Here is a 22,020-nt window from a genome sequence, read left to right as displayed (position 1 = left end):
GCCTCTGCCTCTTAGGGCAGCGAGGAGCCCGCAGTGTAGTTCTGACCCTCTCGAAGCAGCGCGAGTTAGGAGCGATCTTTCTTTCGGGGGCCTGGAGCCGTCGTCCTCTTCCTTCTTTCCTTCTCTATGCCTCACCCCCCCCTTCCTTGCCCTGGTGGGGAGCTCCCGTTGGGATCGCGCGCACCCATTGGTCAGAAAGCCCGCGAGAGCGTGACCGCGTGACCGGCTTGGCGCGGAGTTCCTCGGGTTGCTGCGGGGCCGCCGAGGTAAGCGCGGGGGTCGTTCTCTCCCCGCTCCGCCGAGCGGCCGCCGCCGGAGCCGGAGCGACTCCCGGCTTGCGCCTTCCCCCCGCCCAGGTAGGATCGCCGCGGGAGCCGGAGCAGCGCCATGTCGTCGCCCGCCTCTACGCCCAGCCGCCGCCGCGGCAAGCGCGGCCGGGGCAGCAACCCCCCGACCCGTGAGTGCCTTGGCGGGATGGGGCCGGGGGCAGGCCGGGGGGTCGCAGGCGGCGCTCGGGGCTGGGGCAGCCGGTCCCGCCGGTGGCGGCTGGGCCGCGGGCCGTCGCCTTGCGTCCCGTAGCGCTCAGGGGAGCGTGGTTAGTGCCCGGCGGCGTTGGCTGTCTGCCGCGGGTTTCGGGCTGCCGTGCGGCGAAGCCAGCGCCTGCGGGGCGCCGCTTGTGTCCTGCAGCGCGCGCGGAGGACGCCCGCTCCCCGCCTTCGCAGAAGCGGCGAACAGATGACTCCACTTCCACGGGCGACCTGCAGCCCATGCCGACCTCTCCAGCCGCGGACCTGCAGAGCCCGACCGCCCAGGACGCGCTGTTCTCCAGCCCTCCGCAGTTCCGCCACCCAGGTATGCTCAGGCCGCCGGCAGCTTTCGGCGGTAGTTCAGGCAGGCCCTGCCGCTCTGCTCGGGCGTTTGCTGCCGGCTGAGGTGTACGACGCACCCAGCCGTGCGCGCTGCTGCGCAGCGAGCCTAGGCTGGGAAGTGTTAGCTCTTGCTCAGTCCAGTCTGGTACAACGAACAGTGCAGGAACAGGGCCAGCGTGTCGTAGGGGGGGCGTTACCTTAATTGATCCACTTTTGTAGTTTCAAACAGGAAACAAAGGAAATACGGCCGAGTCGCATGTATTAGGTTGTTACGTATTTCTGCGAGGAATAAAATAATTTAATAAACCAAGAATACATAAAGGATCAGAGTTGATTGCCATGTTAGCTCTAAAAAGCCCCCTTTTGCCTTTTTTTTTTTTTTAAAAAAAGTAGGGTTGTTTTTAATTGCAGTAGTTGGTAGTTGCTTGTTTAGTATTTTCCAGTTAAATACAGTTCTCAGTGTATTTTTGAGCAGTGAAATAAATGGCAGCAATTAACAATCAACTACCAGTATTTAACTGGAAAATAGTGCATTTTAACTATGGTTAAACGCCAACATATTTTAAAACTACTGCTTTGCAGGTATTTAATAAAGCTTAACTAAAACTTCTCAGCTTTGGGAACATGTCAGTGCAAAGAAAAGGTCTAGGTAGACTAGCTACTTATTTTTCTTGTAATAATAAGCTGGAATTTATATGGATTGATGTTATTCATTTTATGACAGTAAAGCTGCAAGAATGACAAATACAGCCATGCATTTTTATCTTTAGTCTGATCTAAAAGTAAAATGGCTTGATAAACATAATTGTTTTCTTCATAGCTATTCCTCTCGACTTTGACATCAGTTCACCTCTGACTTACGGGACACCCAGCTCCAGGGTAGAAGGTACTCCACGAAGTGGTGTACGAGGAACTCCAGTTAGGCAGAGGCCTGATCTTGGGTCTGTCCGCAAAGCCAGACAAGTTGATTTACACTCAGATGGGGTAAGTAGATGACTCAAATCTTGTATTTGACAACTTCTTTTTAGAACAACTATGCATATTTGTGTGTGCTTAATTTGTTTTCACACAGCCAGCTGAGGATGTAGTGGCAAGTGAGCAATCTCTTGGACAAAAACTTGTTATTTGGGGAACAGATGTTAATGTAGCTTCGTGCAAAGAAAAGTTCCAGGTAGGTTAAAAAAATGACTTTTTTTGTTTTTAAATTAGAAAAGCTAGTTTTTATCTTATCTGGTACAAAGTGTGTGTATACTACTAAATCTGATTAATCCTTCTCTTCCGGTTCTCTCTCACCTTCAACATCCAGAGATTTCTTCAGCGTTTCATTGACCCAGTAGCTAAAGAGGATGAAGACATTGGCTTGGATCTTAATGAGCCACGCTATATGCAACGACTTGAAGAGGTAATTGTAGCATGGCTAAATAATTTATTTATTTATTTATTTGATGCTACTAAACTAAAGATTTCTTCTCATATTTTGCAGATTAATATGGTTGGGGAGCCATTTCTGAATGTAAATTGTGACCATCTAAGGTCATTTGATGAAAATCTTTATAGGCAACTGATCTGCTATCCTCAGGTGAAATAATGCATTTGTTTCTGGTCTTTAAGAGGATTTTTCATGTTTCTATCTTTTAATGTTTTTATTTAAACGCTTTGGATGTTTTGTATGTTTAGTATAATTCCTGTGGCTTCTTTCTTTTCTATAATATAAAACGTTTTCTTTTGTAGTATTTAGAACTTGATCACAGATAGTATGTTATCATTTACATAAATAAAAAGTTAGCTGCTAGACTGTAGTGTATCTAGGATGCAGAGGCTGTGTCCAGAATCTTGTGTTTTATTGTGTTTATAATGCTCAAATTATTCATTTGGTCTAAATATCAAGTTTCTCCCTTGGTAGGGGAATGCTTACCTGGCATAACTTTAGTCATTCCAGGCTGTTCAGCAGCACATAAAAATCGCAGAATGAAATATTTTTGCACAAAGCGTTTTTACTTCGAAACTTAACTATTCCTGATTATTTTATACAGGAAGTTATCCCTACATTTGACATGGCTGCCAATGAGATCTTTTTTGATCGTTACCCAGATTCAATATTAGAACATCAAATTCAAGTAAGGCCATATAATGCACTGAAGACTAGAAATATGAGAAGTCTAAATCCTGAAGGTAAACTCTTGATTATCATGTTGGAAACAACTGTAAGGATTTATATGAACTTACTGGGTGTTAACAAAGAATTATATAAATAATTGCACAAACCTAGACTTAGGTCCATCTAGACTGATGTCCCTTGGTTAATATCACTGGTCCGTTTTGGAAGAAAACGGTCTAGAGGAGAGGGAAAAAAAATTATCCTTAAAGGAAGTCTCTTGACATCAACTACTGATGGTCTTGCAAGTGCAAAAAATCCTTTCTTTAGTACTCATGCAATTTAGAATGCTTATACTATGCTATATATATGTGTGTGTGTATGTAAACATATGTATAATTCATATATATATATTTTTTTCTGTCTTAGACAAAATACCTAGTGCCTAACTGTGAATGTCCACTTTCCACCTAAAAATTAACTTAATGTGGAATTTGGAAGGTTATTTTAAAAGCATGATGTGATGACATGGGTATCTATATTTTGTAGATATTGATCAACTTATCACCATCAGTGGTATGGTAATCAGAAGCTCCCAGTTAATTCCAGAGATGCAGGAAGCGTTTTTTAAGTGCCAGGTCTGCGCTTTCACCACAAGAGTAGAAATTGATCGTGGCAGAATTGCTGAACCATCAGTATGCAAGAACTGTAACACAACACACAGTATGGCATTGATTCACAATCGATCCATGTTTTCTGATAAACAGATGGTATGTTGCATCTTGGTTGTGCTTAAAATGAAACAATTTTGTCTCTGCAAATGAGCTGTGAGACTGTTTTGTAGAAAAGTTTTGCTTGTTTGAAACTAAACCTCAGTGTTTTTGTTAGATCAAACTGCAGGAGTCTCCTGAAGATATGCCAGCTGGACAGACCCCTCATACTGTTGCCCTGTTTGCTCATAATGACCTTGTTGATAAAGTTCAACCAGGTGACAGAGTTAATGTTACAGGTAAAATTTAATTTGAGTATTTGCAGCCTTTTTTACTGCATTTTAATGGCTTAATGTATCATTATGCTTAACTAATAATTGAATATGTCTATAGTTAGGCTGGTTGGTGTAGCCAACAACCTCTTAAGTCTGATATGGAAGTACAGTCTAACTTGCAGAGTATTACCTACATCTGCTTGTTTGTAATTTCATATCAGAAACACAAAACCATTGCATGAGAGGGTTCCTTCTTTCCATGTGTTTGTTTCACTAGCCATGATATGCTATCTTCAATCTTCAGTTGTGCATTTGAGATGTTTATATGAATATACTCAAAACCAGATCGCTAAAGGGAACTCTAGGATGGATGGGAAGCAACTTCAAAGAGAGAGAGAGAGGGGGGGGGAGATTTATTTTTATTGGTCACCTCAGAGATGCACTGACTATAACATGGCCCTGCAAGTAGGTAAATATACATAAGTGCACTGCAGTGAGTGAGAGTGCACTTAATTGGCCCTAATGGGGTGCATCCATGAGTGCTGAGGGAGCTGTCTGTTGTCATTACAAGACCATTCCAGATTAATCTGAAAGATCACAGCAAATGGGGGAGGCTTCTGAGGAGTGAAAGACAGCAAATGTTGCTCTTATCCTTAAGCAGAGCAACAAGGATAATCTGGGAAACTACTGGCTGGTCAATCTCACACCATTGTGATGGAGCAAATAATCCTGGAAACAACTTCCAAACGTGTGAAGGACAGAAGGTGATAGAGTAGCCTGTGTGGATTTACAAAGTGGAAGTGATACTCTGCAACTTGATAGTCTTCTGTGTGAGATGACTGGCCCTGTGAATGAAGGTAGAGCAGTGGGTGTTGTTTATCTTGACCGTATCAAAAGCTTTGCTAGGCTTTCTAACATCCTTACTGACAAACGGATTAAGCACAGACTAGATAAGTAGACAGTGACATGAACTGAAAACTAGCTGAACTGCTGGGGTCAGTAGTACAAAATTCAGCTTGAACCAGTCACCAGTTAATGACCTGGATGATGGGACAAACTGCACCCTCAGTAAGTTTGTAGATGATCCAAAACTGGGAGGAGTGGTTGATAGACCAGATGGTTGCGCTGCTACTCACAGGCTAGAGAAATAGGTTGATGGGAGTCTTAAGAAGTTAACGAAGGTGCAAAGTCCTGCCCCTGACAAGGAATAACCCCCTTTGCCAGTAGAGGCTGGGGACTAACGAGCTGGTGAGTGGCAGAAAAGGACCTGGGGGTCCTGGTGGACAAGAAGTTGAACATGAGCCAGCAATGCACCCTTGCGGTGTGAAGATGAATGCAGCCTCCTGGGCTGCGTTAGGAAGAGTGCTTCCAGCAGGTCAGGGGTCTCTCCCCTCTATTCAGCTCTAGTTAGGCTAAACTTAGAGTGCTGTGTCCATGTCTGGGCTCCCCAGCACAAAAGAGACATGGATGTACTGGAGCAAACCAAGGAAAGGGCTGTGATGATGATGCACATATACATGATGAAGGGGCTTGCAGCATCTGCCATATGAGGAGAGGCTGAGAGAGCTGGGACTCTTTAGCCTGGAGAAGGCTCAGGGGGATCTGTCAATAGAGCAGTAATACAAAATAATGAAACTTCTCATGCTGTTGGTTACAACTGTATTTTATTAGTAGATAGAGATAAGTAGATAAAGCACTTACTGCTTTAAAACAACTGCTGTACTACTATCAGTTAATACTTAGCTTCTGGACAAATTAGAAGCCTATCAAACTCGGCATTTCTCAAAAAGGGGGAAAATGCTTTTTTTAGCCATTATAAAACAGTATCAAAAGTATTTTCAAGCCTCCATTTTTGGAGAGAGAGGAAAAAAAAGCCTAAGCATTTCACTTGCTGAGAGCATTTGCAGTAGGAATGCTAAATATATGCATACCTGCAAAAATATGCTCTAGGTGATGTAAATATGTTCCACTGACTTCTTGGTACTGGGGAATAAACTGATTAAAGTATTTAGGCTGTATTGAAAGACTTGATTTTTGCAAGGGAAAATGTAAAAATGTGGGATTTGGGGACTGTTGTTGCTTGAATCATGTTTTCTTCATCTAATGCTGTGATTCAAAATTGTATTTAGGTATCTACAGGGCAGTCCCCATTCGAATTAATTCAAGAGTCAGCAATGTAAAATCTGTCTATAAGACCCACATCGATGTCATACACTATCGTAAAACTGATGCAAAACGCCTGCATGGTGTTGATGAAGAAACAGAACAAAAAATGTTTGCAGAGGAACGTGTGGAAATGCTAAAAGAGCTTTCTAGAAAACCAGATATATATGAAAGACTTTCTTCAGCATTGGCACCAAGTATCTATGAGCATGAAGATATCAAAAAGGTAAATTAAATTCTACTTAAGTCATGTTTATGTGCAAGTTCACTTATTATGAACATCTGCTATAAGACTTTCTTGAGTCTTGGAAGACTCAAATTTGCAAGTTTTTTTTTTTTTTTTTTTTTTTTTTTTTTTTAACTGATATGATTCCTGACTTTTCTTAAAGTCTGGTGCATGATTGAGCAGTCTTAAAGTTGTCCTATCAGGAGTTGGTTATAAGTGTATCATAGTTATTTTCATGGTTTGGGGAATGTTAATTAGAGGGAAGATACAGAGAAGTTAGTAAAGCGGCAGAATTGCCAAAACATAATTGAGAGATTCTTCTTGAAGTTTTCTGAATGTCCAGGCTGTATGTGATCAATGAAAAACAAGTAGCTGTAACTTTGGAAGTGACCGCTCATTAAAAAGCATTTGCAAAAGAGCAGTAGCTTTAAAAATGTCATTTGGTTGACCCTAATTTATGGGATCTCAAAACAACTGCCTAGATTTATCTGAAAATTATCATTTTCTAATAAAATGTTCAACTAATGTACTAAAACTTTATCACTGTACAAACTACAATTGATAGTACATCTCAAGGTAATGTCAGACACTGTAAAAATCCTCTTTTATAAAGCTTTTTTTTGCCTTTTCTCAAAACTTGTACATTAACATAATTCACTGGTTGCTGAAATGGCTAGCCATTTAATTCAGAACCATGAGATTTTCCATTTCAGCAGGAATATTGTCTCTTTCATTTGTGTGGTGTTGTCATCTCAGCATGCTGATGTGACCCATCAGTTGTTGGGGGTGGAGTTGAGGAAAGTTAAGGGTCTTTCATCAGAGGCTTTTCAGATTCAGACCAAAATTTGTTCACAACAATGTCCAAAATACCTATTTTTTAATGCTTAGAAGTGTTAGAAATCCACATGGATTGGAGCATCAATATTCTGTACTGAAGACCTTTAGCAAAATATAACGGGGGCAGGTCATGCTTCTTGAATCTAACAAAAATGTTTTATTAACCTCAGTAAGTTGTTCCAAGTGAGTAAGAACAAAGGTAATACAAACAGCTTACTCCACTTTGCAAGTTTCTCCACTGTAAAAACCTGCAAAGCCCTTGCATGAAATAGTGTACAGTTTTTCCTTTTTCCTTCTTGTCTCTAGCAGCCAAGTATTTGTATTGACTTAACTCCTCAGACTTTCTAGCTGTACACTGCTAGGGAAAACTAATATTGAAAAAACCCGTGAATAATAATAATAGTAATAAAAACTTCCTGATGATTCTAGTTTACTGAAAGTCACAAGCATATGATTTATACTAATAATTTCACTATTTCCGAAATAGTAGAAGTTAGTTCCTTTTATTTAATAACATTGCAATTTGACACTTTCTTCAGGTGGTATGAAGAACAAAGTTTTGGTAAACTCCAATAAAATAAAAACCTACACTCTTGATCTTTATAGGGAAGTAAAGAAGGCATTTGTATGTAACTATTCTGTGAACACTGGAAAGCAGTTTAGCTGAAAAATAAAAATGGATTTTTTTTCCTGTTGAGTAAAAAGCAGATATGAATGACTTTTTGATTTGAAAGAAGTAATAATACCTTAGCCCTAGATTAAAGCAGCCTCATGGAAAATGGTATTCTATTCTAGCCCTCCTATTGTCAGCAGAATTGATTACCTAAATTCTGATTACAAACTTCTGGAATAGATTTGAAAAGAATCTAACCCAAAACTTTTAAAGCTGAGTTTGTGGGACCCAAGCACTAAATTTGAATTAACTGAAACTGAGGATATCTATAAATAAGGAATGTTTTTTAAGGCTTCAGAAAACAATTTCAAATGTGTTCTTATGTCTGAATTTTGTTAATTTTAAGTGTTTCAGTTTGTTAGATGTTTTAGTTCAACAGTTGGATTGGCTCTGACTATATAAGAGTTGATGTCTAGATTTTTAACGAGAACCATTTTTATAGGGTATTCTGCTTCAGCTTTTCGGGGGATCAAGAAAGGATTTCAGTCACACAGGAAGAGGCAACTTTCGAGCTGAGATCAACATTCTTCTATGTGGTGATCCTGGTACAAGTAAATCACAGCTGCTCCAGTATGTGTATAACCTTGTTCCTAGAGGCCAATATACATCTGGAAAAGGCTCAAGTGCAGTTGGTCTTACTGCATATGTGATGAAGGATCCAGAAACACGGCAACTGGTTCTTCAGACAGGTGCTTTAGTACTTAGTGACAATGGCATTTGCTGCATTGATGAGTTTGATAAAATGAATGAAAGTACAAGATCAGTACTACATGAAGTAATGGAACAACAGACTCTCTCCATTGCAAAGGTACGCTTCTGTTTAATTCCATGTTCTCTCCATTATCCATGGTATAAGCTAGGCAACTGAAACCAAAAAGTTAACAGAATAATGAGGCATTATGCTTTTCTGTTGAGGCATTACACTTTTCTGTTGTCACCAGTGGATTAGTTCTGTATTACGTAACTCATTTACGTAAGAACATAGATTTTTGTAGTGCAAAGGGCTGCAACCCACATATTGGTAGCATTTCCAGTTGATGATGTTATTCCATCATTCTGGAAGGCTTTGCAATACAGTTTTTGGTTTAGAGAACCCATTTAATAATACACAAGTGATCTCATGAAGCTGAATACAGAAAGTTTTGGTGGTACACAGCTGGAAAAAAAGCTTCTTCTAAGAGAACCAGTTTCAGATTTTATTGAAGTTTTTTTTGTTTGTTTTTTTGTTTTTCCCCCTGACAGGCTGGAATTATCTGCCAACTGAATGCTCGTACATCTATCCTAGCAGCTGCTAACCCTATAGAATCACAATGGAATCCCAAAAAAACTACTATTGAAAACATCCAGCTTCCACATACATTATTATCAAGGTATTACAACCTTTTGCATGTCTCATTTTTCTTTTGAGATGTACCTTCTCTTGTGGAAATGACTCAATTGTTCTTTTCTACTATACTGAGTTCTCTGTAGCTTAGTGCAAAACTTCTGTAGCATTCCTGTTAAATGTTCCTGCAGCTTCTATGGGAGTAGAGAACTGTCTTTTAGTGTTTTTATCTCCATCTAAAATAGAAGAGCTGATGAGATTTGTAAGGTCTCTTTGTATGTACCTTTATATTTTTTCTTGTTTCATCATCTCCTAGAGAAGATGAACTACTTACAGTGGTTCGTAACTTGAACACAAACTCAAGGTGTTTTTTCTAGCCCCTTGAAAGTCTAAAGTGAAACATGGATGATTAGCGAGGAAACTTACACTGGAGGCAGTAGAATCTGACGTTTTAAGCCTTCTTGTTTTTGTGTTATGTGTATAAAGTTTAACCATTGGAGATGGCAGTACTCACCTTTTTGGGGACAGCTGTTAGAGTAATATTCAGTGGCTGCTTATACTAAAACTGCTGCAGTTGCATTTTGTGAGGAACTTTTACACTTGAAATATAAAGTATGCTGATGGTACACTGTGTAGCCTGAAAACACTTAACTGGTTTAGAATTTGCTGAGAATATTGGAAAAAATGTCTGCATCAGGGGATAGACATTGAACTTTGCCAGTTCTGAGCAAATTAAAAAGCAGAACTGAAGGTTCCTAGAAGTTTTTAATCATAAAGCTACTTAATTAGTTTAGCCACTGCCAGTGAGAAACAGTACCTTAAGGAGGTGATTTGAACCAAACCAAAATGTGCTGTCCACCTGTATCTAGAGTTGGGCATATTCAATATCCTACAATGTTCTGTATTAAGTTTACAAAATTATTATAAACGACTTTCTTCCAGATTAAACTGGAAGTGTGTTTATCTGTGCATGCCCCCTTGCTGTTGCCTTTTAGGGCAATAACATTAGTAGTAACTTTGTTCTGTTTTTTAAAGAAACAAACAAATGATTTTGCCCCCGACAGTTTTGTCCAAGCAAAGGAACTAAATTTCACAGAATGTATCTCATCTTCAAAGTTTCAAAACTATAGGCTGAAAGTAAACCCAAACTGTAGATTTCTTAGAGCTTTCTCAAAGTAATTACCCTTTTTATTTTTTAAAAAAATTTTAGGAAAATTAGCTTTTCAGTTTAATATAGCAACTCCTTCTTAGAAGAAGCAATAGTCAAATAACTCCTACCTCCATCTGTGGCATCAAAACCTTAAAACAAACTATTTTACATGGCAAGAAAGTACACACACTAATACTGGATTCTTATTCTGTTCAGATTTGACTTGATCTTCTTAATGTTGGATCCACGTGATGAAGCTTATGACAGACGTCTTGCTCGCCATTTGGTTTCTTTGTACTATCAAAGTGAGGAAAAGATGGAGGAGGAATACATGGATATGGCAGTATTGAGGGATTATATTGCGTATGCTCGTACTTATGTAAATCCCAGATTAAGTGAAGAAGCGAGCCAAGCCCTTATTGAGGTAAAGGAATTGCAGTTAGCCTACCGAGTCTTTACTGACCTGTCAAAAATGGCAAAACGTTTTGGAAGGTATGCTGCTTACCTATATAGAAATTCTAAGATCCTTCCAAAAATTTATAAACGCTAGCATTTAAAAGGAAAAATGGATGAGTATAGAAGTCATTCTATGCTAGGATCTTTTAGCTTGCTTTCAGGTATGTTGGTTTGCTTTTACCACATTAAAGTTTAAAATTCTACTGAAGTTAAATAAGCTTGTCTGTACAGATGCAACTAAGTAAAACTAGTCTAAAGTCTTTCAAGTGATTCAAAACTTGATTCATTATCATGACTTGTTGTATCAAGGGAAGATTTACACCTGATATACATATCTTTTGTGGCAAAAGAAAATAAAATATCTGTATTTGAGCGGAAGTAGAGTGTTTGGAACTGCTTTTGCCAAATAGCTTGTATGCTGAAGTAGTAGGTGGGGGATGAAGGGGATTCTGAAAATGACATGAATAATAAATAACAGGATTTACTGAAGTGTTTAATGAATTTCTTCGTTCCAGGCGTATGTGGATATGAGGAAAATTGGTAGTGGCAGGGGAATGGTTTCTGCATATCCTCGACAACTTGAGTCTCTGATCCGTCTGGCAGAAGCGCATGCTAAAATACGATTTTCAGGTAAAGTTGAAACCATTGATGTGGAAGAAGCAAAACGCCTCCATCGGGAAGCTCTGAAACAGTCTGCCACTGATCCAAGGACAGGAATTGTGGATGTGTCCATTCTCACTACAGGTTTGTATTTTCAAAGTGATTTTCAAAGTTAGAATGCTAGTGGGCTTTTGTCACTCACATTGTGTGTGTGTATATAATATATTATGTGTGTATATATGTGTATGTATATATATATATATATATATATATATATATAAATTTGTCCTTCATAACTTATCTCTGAAAGGTGTTATTTTTTCTTTTTATAAGGAATGAGTGCAACAGCTCGGAAGCGGAAAGAGGAGCTGGCTCAAGCCTTGAGGAAGCTTATCCAGTCAAAGGGCAAAACACCAGCTTTAAAATACCAACAGCTGTTTGACGATCTCCGAGCACAGTCTGACACAGTAAACTTTTATTATTGTTTTTAAATGTACTTTTTTTTTTAATGTGGCGTTTCTCCAAATCAACATAATCTGGTCTTCAAATCACAGTATGAAGGAAAAGGGAAACCTTGTTCAGTTGAAGTTGACATGACTGCAAAGCCAATTCCACTGCAGATAAAACGAGCTAAGTTTTATATAGACTTGAAGACTAATGGATTTGGTAGTTAAGATCGCTGAATCCTTGCTATAGCAGAAGCCAGAAAACAATTCAACTTTATGGTTCTAGGCCAGATCTCAAAATTCAGAAAAAAAACCCCACTGAAATTTGGAAAAACCTGATATGAAAACTGCTATGAAATGTGTTAAAAGCATTATTTTTTTTCCTGTGTTTTAAGTTTTTTGCCTTTTTTTTTTTCTTTAAGGCTATCACTAAAGAAATGTTTGAAGAAGCACTTCGTGCCTTGGCTGATGACGACTTCTTGACTGTGACTGGAAAGACTGTTAGATTGCTGTAAGTTAGCCTTTTGTTACAAGTCAGCTGTCATGGTTTTACTTCGCTTTACTACTTACAACATTACTGACCTGCAAGATCTTCCAGATTTGGGACTCTCATTTCCTATGACAAGAATAATGACCATTTAAGTGGCACTTCTATCAGCATAGTTGATTATGAAGGACCTAAATAAGCTTAGCTGAATAAGGCTATTTACATTTGAGCTAAATGTATTACTAACATGTTACTGCCACAATTTTTTAATGAATTTTTTTAGAACATCCAAACAACAGGTATGTATTCAAACTGAATTGTAAAAATTCATCTTATATGACTTATTTGGTAAATGTAATTTGTTAGTATTGCTTTAAAACCTGAAATAAAATTACTGGATTTAAGTTTTATTTTTTAGCATTCTTTTTTTAACATGAAAATGAATGTATCTTGTGATATAAACACTTTTAATCTAGAGTTCTATGACTTCTAGGAAGGTCTCTGTGAGAGTCTGTTCAGAGTTTCTCTTTTTTCTTATTGACTTAGGTGTGCTTTGTTAGTATCCTCAATGTCAAAAGGGCAGATAGTTTCTACCTGAAATTTTAAGTGTCACTGGATAAACTAGGATAGCCACCTTCTCCAGAAGTTCACGTGATAAGACCTGAAAAGGAACAGGTCCTAGTTGGGCATGACTAGAGATTCTTTTACAGTTGTAACTGGGGCAGATGCTCTCAGCCATTGAATGTCAATAGCTGCTACAGTTTTCATCACTGAGCTAGAAGTGTTCCCTAATTCACTTCAGTGCAGAGAACACCACGCTGACCTCAGCTGCTCACAAAGCTCCATTTAAACTGAACTAACTCAGCTATGCAATGGATGCTCTTGCACTGCTTTCAGTAGAGATGAGGCAAAGTCTATGATCTGCTCTTGCCATGTGAAAAGGAACCTAAAAAAAATATTTTTTTTACTACTGTTTTATTATGCTTGTAAAGCACCAGTTGCTTCTCTTAGCTGTAGCATTTAAAATAAATCTATTTTTCAGTGACTTGTTTTGAGTTTGAGGAGAAACTTTCCTTCTATCCAAGAGTTAACCTAATGTGTGTCAGAAGTATTAGATCAGGTCATAGCTATCTCCCCAGCCTTTACAATTAGTAAATATAGATTACTGTCTACTCAGCTTCTTGGGTTTTATGGCTTAGTAGCACCATAGTGCACCTTATGCTCTTACAGGGGAAGTCTAGGTCTCTTGAGTTAAGGCTTACTGTTCTGTTCAAAGGGAGTCTATAAAATAGAATTCTAAACTCCCTGGAAGACCAGAATAATAGACTCCAGTGACACTGATTTTTATGGTGTTTTACTTTCCTCTCTGGAATTTTATTAACTATTTTGCTTGAAAAGCACCATCTCATGACCTTTTCTTGCCTTCCCCCATGTAATATATCTTTACTCCACAGTTGCTATCTACTTTCTCAGAAATGGTCTGGTAAAACTCTTAAGCAATTGTTGTTTATTTTTTGAAGACTGTTACTTCCACAATTCTTCCATTTATACTGGTTGGTCCATAAAATGATACTACCTCAATTCTAAATTGTCTTGTCTGTTTGTGCACTTATAGCTATAACAGGACTACTAACTTCCAAGTATTTGGTACCTTCTCTTATTGGACAAAACAGCATCATAAAAGTTTCTCAAAGATGCTTTTGAGTTTTACAAAAACTAACTTTGTGTAAAATATGGATTCAGGTATAGTAATACATCTGGCTACACTAGCAGAATTTCTTAAGTTAAAATCAGGTGTCAATATGGAAACAATTGCTATAGAAATTGGGCTATATATATATATATATATATATATATATATATATATATGTATATATGTATATGTGTGTGTATATATATATATATTCCAGATACACATTTCAGCATTATCTATGAAATCAAGTGTTCCAGGGAACAGCAGATTAGTTTTGCACCTATGTCAGATTTTTAGCTCCCCTTTCAACTTAGGAAGACTCTTCATCCCCTACTTCTATTTAAGTACAATGCTTATTAAGGGGTTATTCTGTATTTGATGTTTATAGAGAGTCACTTGCAGATTAACCCCACTAGGTGGCTCTTAAGACCCATATGCAGTAAGGAGCTCTTTATCAGTCTGTAGATGGGGGGGGAGGGGAAGAAGGCTGTACTATTACACCCCCCACACCAGGATGAGTAAGCACAAGTGCAACTTTAATTAAGTAGACACAGAACTGAAACACTTTTCTAAAGGATTCTGAATAAAAGATTTTAACCATCTATGTGCTCTCTAATGTGAAATATACAGAAAGCAAGGAGAGGACGTAAGTAACTTAGTAAGTTACTTTGCATGCAGGCTGAGAATATTTTCCCTATTCTATGGAATAATCTTAAACCCTACATACATTGTTTTACTGCTGCATTTACCCTACACTGTCAGTAGCTATCACAGAATCATAGATCATAGAATCAGTAAGGTTGGAAGGGACCTCTAGAGAAACTATACTAAATGACTTTCAGGTTTTTAAATGAGCTATAATTAAGTTCATTTAAAAACCTGAAAGTCATTTAAAGACGGTAATACTTAAATAGGAGAAAAAGCTCCTGTATGAGATTATACTTAATGTCAGAACAAAACAGAAGAAAGGCACTGAAGTCTTCTCTATGCTTTACAAAAGAAATATTTAAACAGCTACAAGCCTACTAGCAGAAGAAATTTATAGTAACTCACTTTTAGAGACTATAATTCAAGTAGTCTGCTATCTTATCTAACAGAAGCTGCTGTTAAAGTGAAATAGAACGGTAGAATGCAATCACTAACTAGTTGAAGAAAAGTAAGTACAAGATAGGCTGCAAAATATAATTTGCTATCACTGTTGGTAGTTTCAAAGCGGGTACTTCATTTCTCTGTGCATTCACAGATTGTTTGTAAAGTGACTTCGTCCTCATCATCACCTTGTCATTGTTCTTCAGCAGTAACAGATGTTAAATCCTGCACAAGAACAGTGTATCAAGCTTGTCCCCTGCCCATCATAACTAATATACTCCTTAAGACTATATTCTAGTCAGCCTTTTCAAACTTCACTATTACATTTTGGCAGTTGCTCTGGAATTGCAATTTTATCTTCCTAATAAGCTGTACAACTAGGATCATCTTTGGAAAAGAAGGAAGTGTACAGAAGACTGCATGTAAAATAGTTTTTTCTGGGAAGTGATTTTATCTCACTTTTTTGCAATATGTTTCTATAATTTAATAATCTTATACCTATGTAACCTGCCATCTGGCTACAGCAATAGGGACAGGAAAAAAAAAGCATTTTACTGTTGTTTCTGACTCTGCAAGACTACGCATAGTCTTGTAGGAATACATAGTTTACGTCTAATCACGGGATCCATAATCCAGGAAGTAAATGGATTGTCAATATGGAAGCTGTCATCCAATTCTCCTTTTGCATGGCCACCTTACAGTAACATTTACAGACAGCCTGGCACTAATTCAAATTATTTAATGCTAATTAAAAAATGTAGGTTGTAAGCTTTCAAGAATACAGTTATCCATTTTCAACTAGCACACCCAGGTTCCCCTTGTAACTGGTAGTTTGAACTCAGTAAGAAAAACAGAACATTGAATTTGCTACTGGCATTTTAGAAAAAAGCAAGTGATCATTAAAGCAGATGTGCTTATACTGTTTTACTTCGTGTTTTTGTTAATCTGTAAAGCATTCTCTTTCAGTGTCCTGTATTCTCATTTTAGACAAAATATTCACAAGGTCAGTGACTCCTGATCATGTCCTATCTCCAAAAGATTGGGCACGAGTGGGTTTGGATTGCTTTTGTCTAAAGTGGAACATCTTTTCTAATGAAGCATAGCATTTCCAGTCACCATTCCCTGCTAAGATTTCTACTTGCTTCATTTGTGAATGGAAATCTTTGCAGGGAACATAGTAATGCCTACATAATCCATGTTGTGAAACATGTTACGTGTTTAGATTAAATTACTCAGTTCCTTTATAAACTGGTGATTTAAACCCTACAGTTTTGATGTTACGTGGTCCAAATCTAATAGTTATCACACAAATCCTTTTTCTATACTAATGCAATTTACTGACCATCTTAGGTTTGTATTACATCTAAGCTGATACTCCTTTGTTAGTCTTGACTGAACATCAAGTGCTTCAGACATGCAAGAAAAGCACAAGAAAGTTTCCTCTATGAATTAAAGTCATTCCTAGCACTGAAGCTAAAACCATATAGTCTGTTCTAACCTTTCTTAAGAGCTACTAGATACAATAATACCTGGTCTTTCTTAATTCACATAACTAGGGCTAGGAAAACACTAAGCTTATGTGGAAGAGGGACTATACTCCTAATGTTCTTCAAAGGAAATGTTAGGAGGTTGAGTAGCTTTCCCCTCTTCTTCTATTTTAAGAGGTTAGTTTTAATAAAATCCTGATACAGAAGGTTTTACCTTTGTGACTCATGAGCTTTTACTCACCTATACAGCTACCGGAGGTACTAAAAAGCTTATAACATTCATCATAAATAGTTCTGAACACCAAAGACACCAAAAGATAGCTGAATAACTGCTATCGGAACAATGGCATTTAGTATGACAGCTCTAGGATTTGTCTACTGATTGTATGAGAAAGTAGTCACGAAGACTGGTACGCATTGTTTAAGTATGCTCAAGAGTTTAAGTAGAACAGAAAGTGGGTTTTCAGCCTCCAAAGTACGAGAAGACATTTCAAGAAATGGAATAATACCCATGTTTTGCTAGTGTCAGGCATATTTTCTTCCTCAGCCAGGGACAAAAGTCATGAGGAAAGCAGCAAGTCCTTCTGCACACTGTAAAGTGCTTGGTTAACACTCAAGTACTGTAGATTTAATAGCACTATTCACTATTATCTGAAGAGCTGCACTTGCTGTGCTGACGTGTCTTGAAGTTGGGGGAAGCATTCCATGAAAAACCACTCAACGTGGATAGAGATCACAAGACACATGATCTAGCATAAGGTTTTAGAAGAAGTTAATGAATCAGTTAGATGCTCAAATTTATTTCTGAAGCTGTCGCACAAGTGTGGCAGGCAGCAGCCTCTCTTAAAAGAGGCAGAACCTCAGCAGAACCAAAAGTAGGAGACAATGGTCAGGGGCTTAATTATAACTTGCTTATATGCCACGGCTGTAAGACAAAACAGCTCTACTGTGTTTTCTAGGACATGGACTTGGAGGTGGGAGATGACTTTTTTTTTCTTTAAACTTGAGTTGATTCCCTGATCCAGCTCATGACTTCACAAAAAGTTTAATGAGAAGAAGGTGCTATATTTCTGGAGAGAAACCAGATGTGCAGCTGGGAAAGCACAAGCATTCTTAAACTGCCATTTCCACTGACACCATTGTCTGTACAAACACTACCCTAGCTGGACACGTGGAGAAACAGACATTCTACTTCAGGTACCTAACCATCTTTAAAACCTGTAAAAGCTTAATATTGTAGAATCCTTTATCCTTCGGCCAAATTTGACTGACATTGGCAAGGAAGATTGAAGAGTTAGTCGGGACTGACAGACAGCTGTATAAACCTTACTTTGTTAGTAAACCAGGTCAAGGGAGGAAGGAAGAAAGTATTCATTTTTCTCTGATTAAAACAAAAATGAGCATTTTACAAAAATAATTACATGTTTTGTTTTTTATGGTTTCTACTTCTAGGTTTAACAATTCTTGTTTAACAAAACACTGGAGAATGCAGGCATTGATCCCACTACCTCTTGCATGCTAAGCAAGCACTCTACCATTTGAGCTAATCCCATAAAACTCTGAGCTTCAGAGTTTATGGAACTGCAGGTTTTAAATGCATGTAATATTTTCTCTGTCTTGGAGTGGTCTCTCTCTTCACAAATGAAAAAGCATTCAACTTAGATTCCAAAACAAGTTTCAAATATTTCACTTGTAGTATTTTATATTACATTTCCAAATGAAGTGACTAGAAACAGGACAAACCAGAAAAATATGTATTTTCCAAATGTGCAATTAAAAAAAAAGAAGAAAGAAAAAAAAGAAAAAAAAAGATTGTTACTTGCGAGATGGCTTTTGAGTATCTCCAAGGATGGAGATCCCACAACTTCTGTGGGAAACTCGTTACAGTGCTCAGTCATCCTCACAGTGAAGAAATTTTTCCTTATGTTCAGACAGAACTTCCTGTGTTTCACTATGTGCCTGTTGCCTCTTGTCTTCTTGGGGGGAATGCTGAAAAGAGTCTGGTGTCATACACTTTACACCCTCCCTTCGGATATTTATACACATAATTATTAAGATTCCCCCTCAGTCTTCTCTTTGCCAGGCTAAATTCTAGTCAAATGTATTGTAGCATTTGAGAAATAAAGTATGTATATCTAAAAGACAACAGCTTGTCTCACTGTATGATTTCAGTTAAACAAGTGAAAATATCTTTTGTAATTAATGTTTTCCTCCCATCACAAACAAAACATGACAGTGGAGAATGCGGGCATCGATCCCGCTACCTCTCACATGCTAAGCGAGCGCTCTACCATTTGAGCTAATTCCCCTGTATCAACATAGCTTACTCTGTAACCATAGATTTTAATAAGCACAAAAATAAATGGCCTTTGCTGATTCATTCCACTCCTTTAACATGGGTACTAATTCAAAGGCAGCCATTCAGAACACTCGCTATGCTTACTAATTTACCATCTGACCTTGAGCTTGTCTGGGTTTTTCTGTCAGAAATGACAGGGATAAGGAAGGTATAATAAAAGAGAAATGGAAAGCCTTAATACAAGGGAGATGGCTTATCCTTCTCCAAAGAAATGACAAAAAAAGTGAATTTTTCCAAGAAATTTAATGTTTTACTAGGTTAAAGTCAACAAAAACATCATCAAAATTTAAGTCAGTAGTATTAAATGAAATTTAGGGAGTACAACAACAAAGTTGTTGTGTACCTTGACTTCAGCAAGGCTTTTGATACTGTCTCCTATAACATCCTCCTAGGCAAGCTCAGGGAGGGGGGGCTAGATGAGCGGACTGTCAGGCGGATTGAGAACTGGCTGAAAGGCAGCACTCAGAGGGTCACCATCAGTGGTGTGGAGTCTAGTTGGAAGCCTGTAGCTAGTGGCGTCCCCCAGGGCTCAGTACTGGGTCCCATCCTGTTCCATTTATTTCATCAGTGACCTGGATGAGGGGACAGAGTACATCCTCAGCAAGTTTGCTGAGGATACCAAACTGGGAGATGTGGCTGACACACGTGACGGCCATGCTGCCATTCACAGAGACCTGGACAGGCTGGGGAGTTGGGCAGAGACGAACCTCATGAAGTTCAACAAGGGCAAGTGCAGTGTCCTGCACCTAGGGAGGAATAACTCCGTGCACCACTACAGGCTGGGGGCTGACCAGCTCTGGAGAGCAGCTCTGCAGAGAAGGACCTGGGCGTGCTGGTGGATGACAAATTGACCATGATCCAGCAATGTGCCCTTGTGGCCAAGAAAGCCAATGGTCTCCTGGGGTGCACTGGGAAGACTTGCCAGCAGGTGGAGGGAGGTGATCCTGCCCCTCTCCTCAGCCCTGGTGAGGCCTCATCTTGAGTACTGTGTCCAGTTCTGGGCTCCCCAGTCCAAGAGAGACATGGAGCTAATGGAGAGTCCAGCATAGGGCTACAAAGATGATTATAGGGCTGCAGCATCTCCCCTATGAGGAACGGCTGCAAGAGGTGGGCCTCTTTAGCCTAGAGAAGACTGAGGGGGGATCTTATACACATTAATAAGTATCTGAAAGGAGGATGTCACGAGGATGGGGCCAAACTCTTTTCAGTTGTTCCATGCGAAAAGACAAGAGGCAAGGGGCACAAACTGAACCACAGGAAGTTCTGCCTGAATGTGAGGGGGAATTTCTTCATTGTGAGAGTGACAGAGCACTGGAGTGACAGTTGCCCAGAGAGGTTGAGGATTCTCCTCTGGAGATATCCCAAACTCATCTGGATGCAATCCCATCTAGCATGCTGTAAGTGACCCTGCTTGAGCAGGGGGGTTGGGCTAGATGATCTCTGGAGGTCCCTTCCAACCTTACACATTCTGTGAATACAAGGGAAAAAAGTTTTATCATGTGAAACTGCAGAAAATATTACTGCATCTTCAGGAAACATACATATGTTTATACTTGTAAATATAGTTTAAGTTAGAACAGTGCATGCTGATGCAGCGTTTGTGACTGACTTACTATGTAAGTAAGTATTTTATCCACAGTTACAGCAGAACTCATTTCTTCCTATCTCACTTTAGTAAAAAGAGCCAGCAGTAAATGCTTGTTCTTCCTCCCAATATTTACTTTAAGGCATCCCTAAAAGCGTACGTAAAAAGCTATTTACTACATATTATTCTTTCTGAAAGTTTTCTACCACACTTACTGCTGCATCGATTTTCATTATCATACCAGTAATATTCTTTTCCATCTACATGTACCAGGATAAAAATCCACTGTATGTGGATATGTATGTAAATGAAAATCTTTCCTAGGTAGGAGGCATTCCCAGAGAACCCTCACAAAAACGAGGAAAACAGGTAACAACTTTCTACTAGCTATGGTACATACAAATATATGGTTTAACAGGTGTCCAACCATCAATCCTTCACTAATTCAAATTCATGCAAATACCTTACAGTGAACCTCCTCCCCCTCAAAAGTTCCCATTTTCATCAAGTTGTAACAGCAGTGGATGTGAGAGAGGTAGAAAGTTGGCATGTTTCTGAACTTATGACTTACTTGACTTTTAAGGTCTTCCTGTAAACTCCCAAAATAATGTAAGACACTTCATGCTAGCTTGCATCACATGGGCTGCAGCCTTTCAATGCCACCAAATTTGCACTAGATTTTTCTTTTTCTTTGATAAAGGCAACTAATTCTTCCATATGGAGGAAAGTCAAATCACAACAATGCAATGGAACAGCCTGATGAGATACAAGACTGGCATTTGCCTTAATGTACCCTGAGAAGACAATCTAGAAAGCAAAAGTCAGATCCGATTATATTAGTTTTTATCAGTTTATATTAGTGTTGACAAGGAGATACACTGCAGTGATCTGTATTAAATGAGAGTACCAGGACACAAAACCTCCACAGTCCAATAGAGAGATGAAGAAACAGGAATTAAAAAGGCCAGGCTATTTTCAGTCACGTAGGTAAGGAAGGTCTCCTAATCAAGAGGAGGAAAGAGAAAATTTTGTTTATAAATCTATGCAAAAACTTAACCATCACAACAAATTCAACATCACTAAGCCAAAGGACTATTAATTTAATGAAATATACACTTCTTTATCAATGTAAACCGTTATCACGGAAGCAGAGGTCTTCCTCCACCTTTGTCTGACCAGCATCTAATCAACCTTTCTTCTGCAAGATGAACTTTTCAAACATTAGGCCACTTCAGTTGCAGTGGAGTGAGATTTGGGGATGAAAAATAGGGAGAGGTAATCTACTGTTTTCATACTGACTCAGGTTGCACAGGACAGGCAAAGAGAATTGGAAAAATTGAACCTTGTGAAATTCCACATGGGAGAGATCTCATCTGTAGATGTGCAGTCTCCTTCAGTAATTCCTAACAGCGTTTCTTCTAGATTTACAAGCCTCTTGGTATCTGCATTGTAACAGAGATAAAACTGCTACTAGTTCTCCTTCTTCCCTTCCTGCA

The 22,020-nt window shown here is 38.8% G+C and overlaps 1 protein-coding gene across 2 annotated transcripts; it reads left to right on the top strand.

Moving 5' to 3' along the window:
* The first annotated feature begins 204 nt into the window (after positions 1–204).
* MCM4 (minichromosome maintenance complex component 4) lies at positions 205–12,700 on the top strand. 2 transcript variants are annotated; one of them, XM_062568249.1, is made up of 17 exons: positions 205–266; positions 357–457; positions 688–852; positions 1,690–1,853; positions 1,942–2,040; positions 2,176–2,271; positions 2,353–2,448; positions 2,903–3,041; positions 3,514–3,734; positions 3,853–3,973; positions 6,079–6,338; positions 8,291–8,656; positions 9,091–9,218; positions 10,539–10,746; positions 11,294–11,522; positions 11,712–11,845; positions 12,247–12,700. In XM_062568249.1, the coding sequence occupies exons 2-17, from the start codon at positions 388–390 to the stop codon at positions 12,337–12,339; spliced, it is 2,589 nt and encodes an 862-aa protein (XP_062424233.1). In that variant the 5' UTR covers positions 205–266; positions 357–387; the 3' UTR covers positions 12,340–12,700. The 2 variants fall into 2 exon arrangements, with proteins under 2 accessions (XP_062424233.1, XP_062424234.1); XM_062568250.1 differs by lacking the exon at positions 2,353–2,448.
* Positions 12,701–22,020: the final 9,320 nt, after the last annotated feature.

This window comes from Rhea pennata, chromosome 2, assembly GCF_028389875.1.
Source record: "Rhea pennata isolate bPtePen1 chromosome 2, bPtePen1.pri, whole genome shotgun sequence".
NCBI classification, from domain to species: domain Eukaryota; kingdom Metazoa; phylum Chordata; class Aves; order Rheiformes; family Rheidae; genus Rhea; species Rhea pennata.
The sequence above is the reverse complement of the archived record's forward strand: the minus strand, read 5'-3'. Positions and strand labels throughout refer to the sequence as shown.

Excerpts from the sequence above, each read along its gene's own strand:
- MCM4 (XM_062568249.1), top strand. The coding sequence starts at position 388 with ATGTCGTCGCCCGCCTCTACGCCCAGCCGCCGCCGCGGCAAGCGCGGC. Across the intron at positions 1,854-1,941 it reads TTGATTTACACTCAGATGGG|CCAGCTGAGGATGTAGTGGC; the intron begins GTAAGTAGATGA and ends GTTTTCACACAG. Across the intron at positions 3,735-3,852 it reads TGTTTTCTGATAAACAGATG|ATCAAACTGCAGGAGTCTCC; the intron begins GTATGTTGCATC and ends TGTTTTTGTTAG.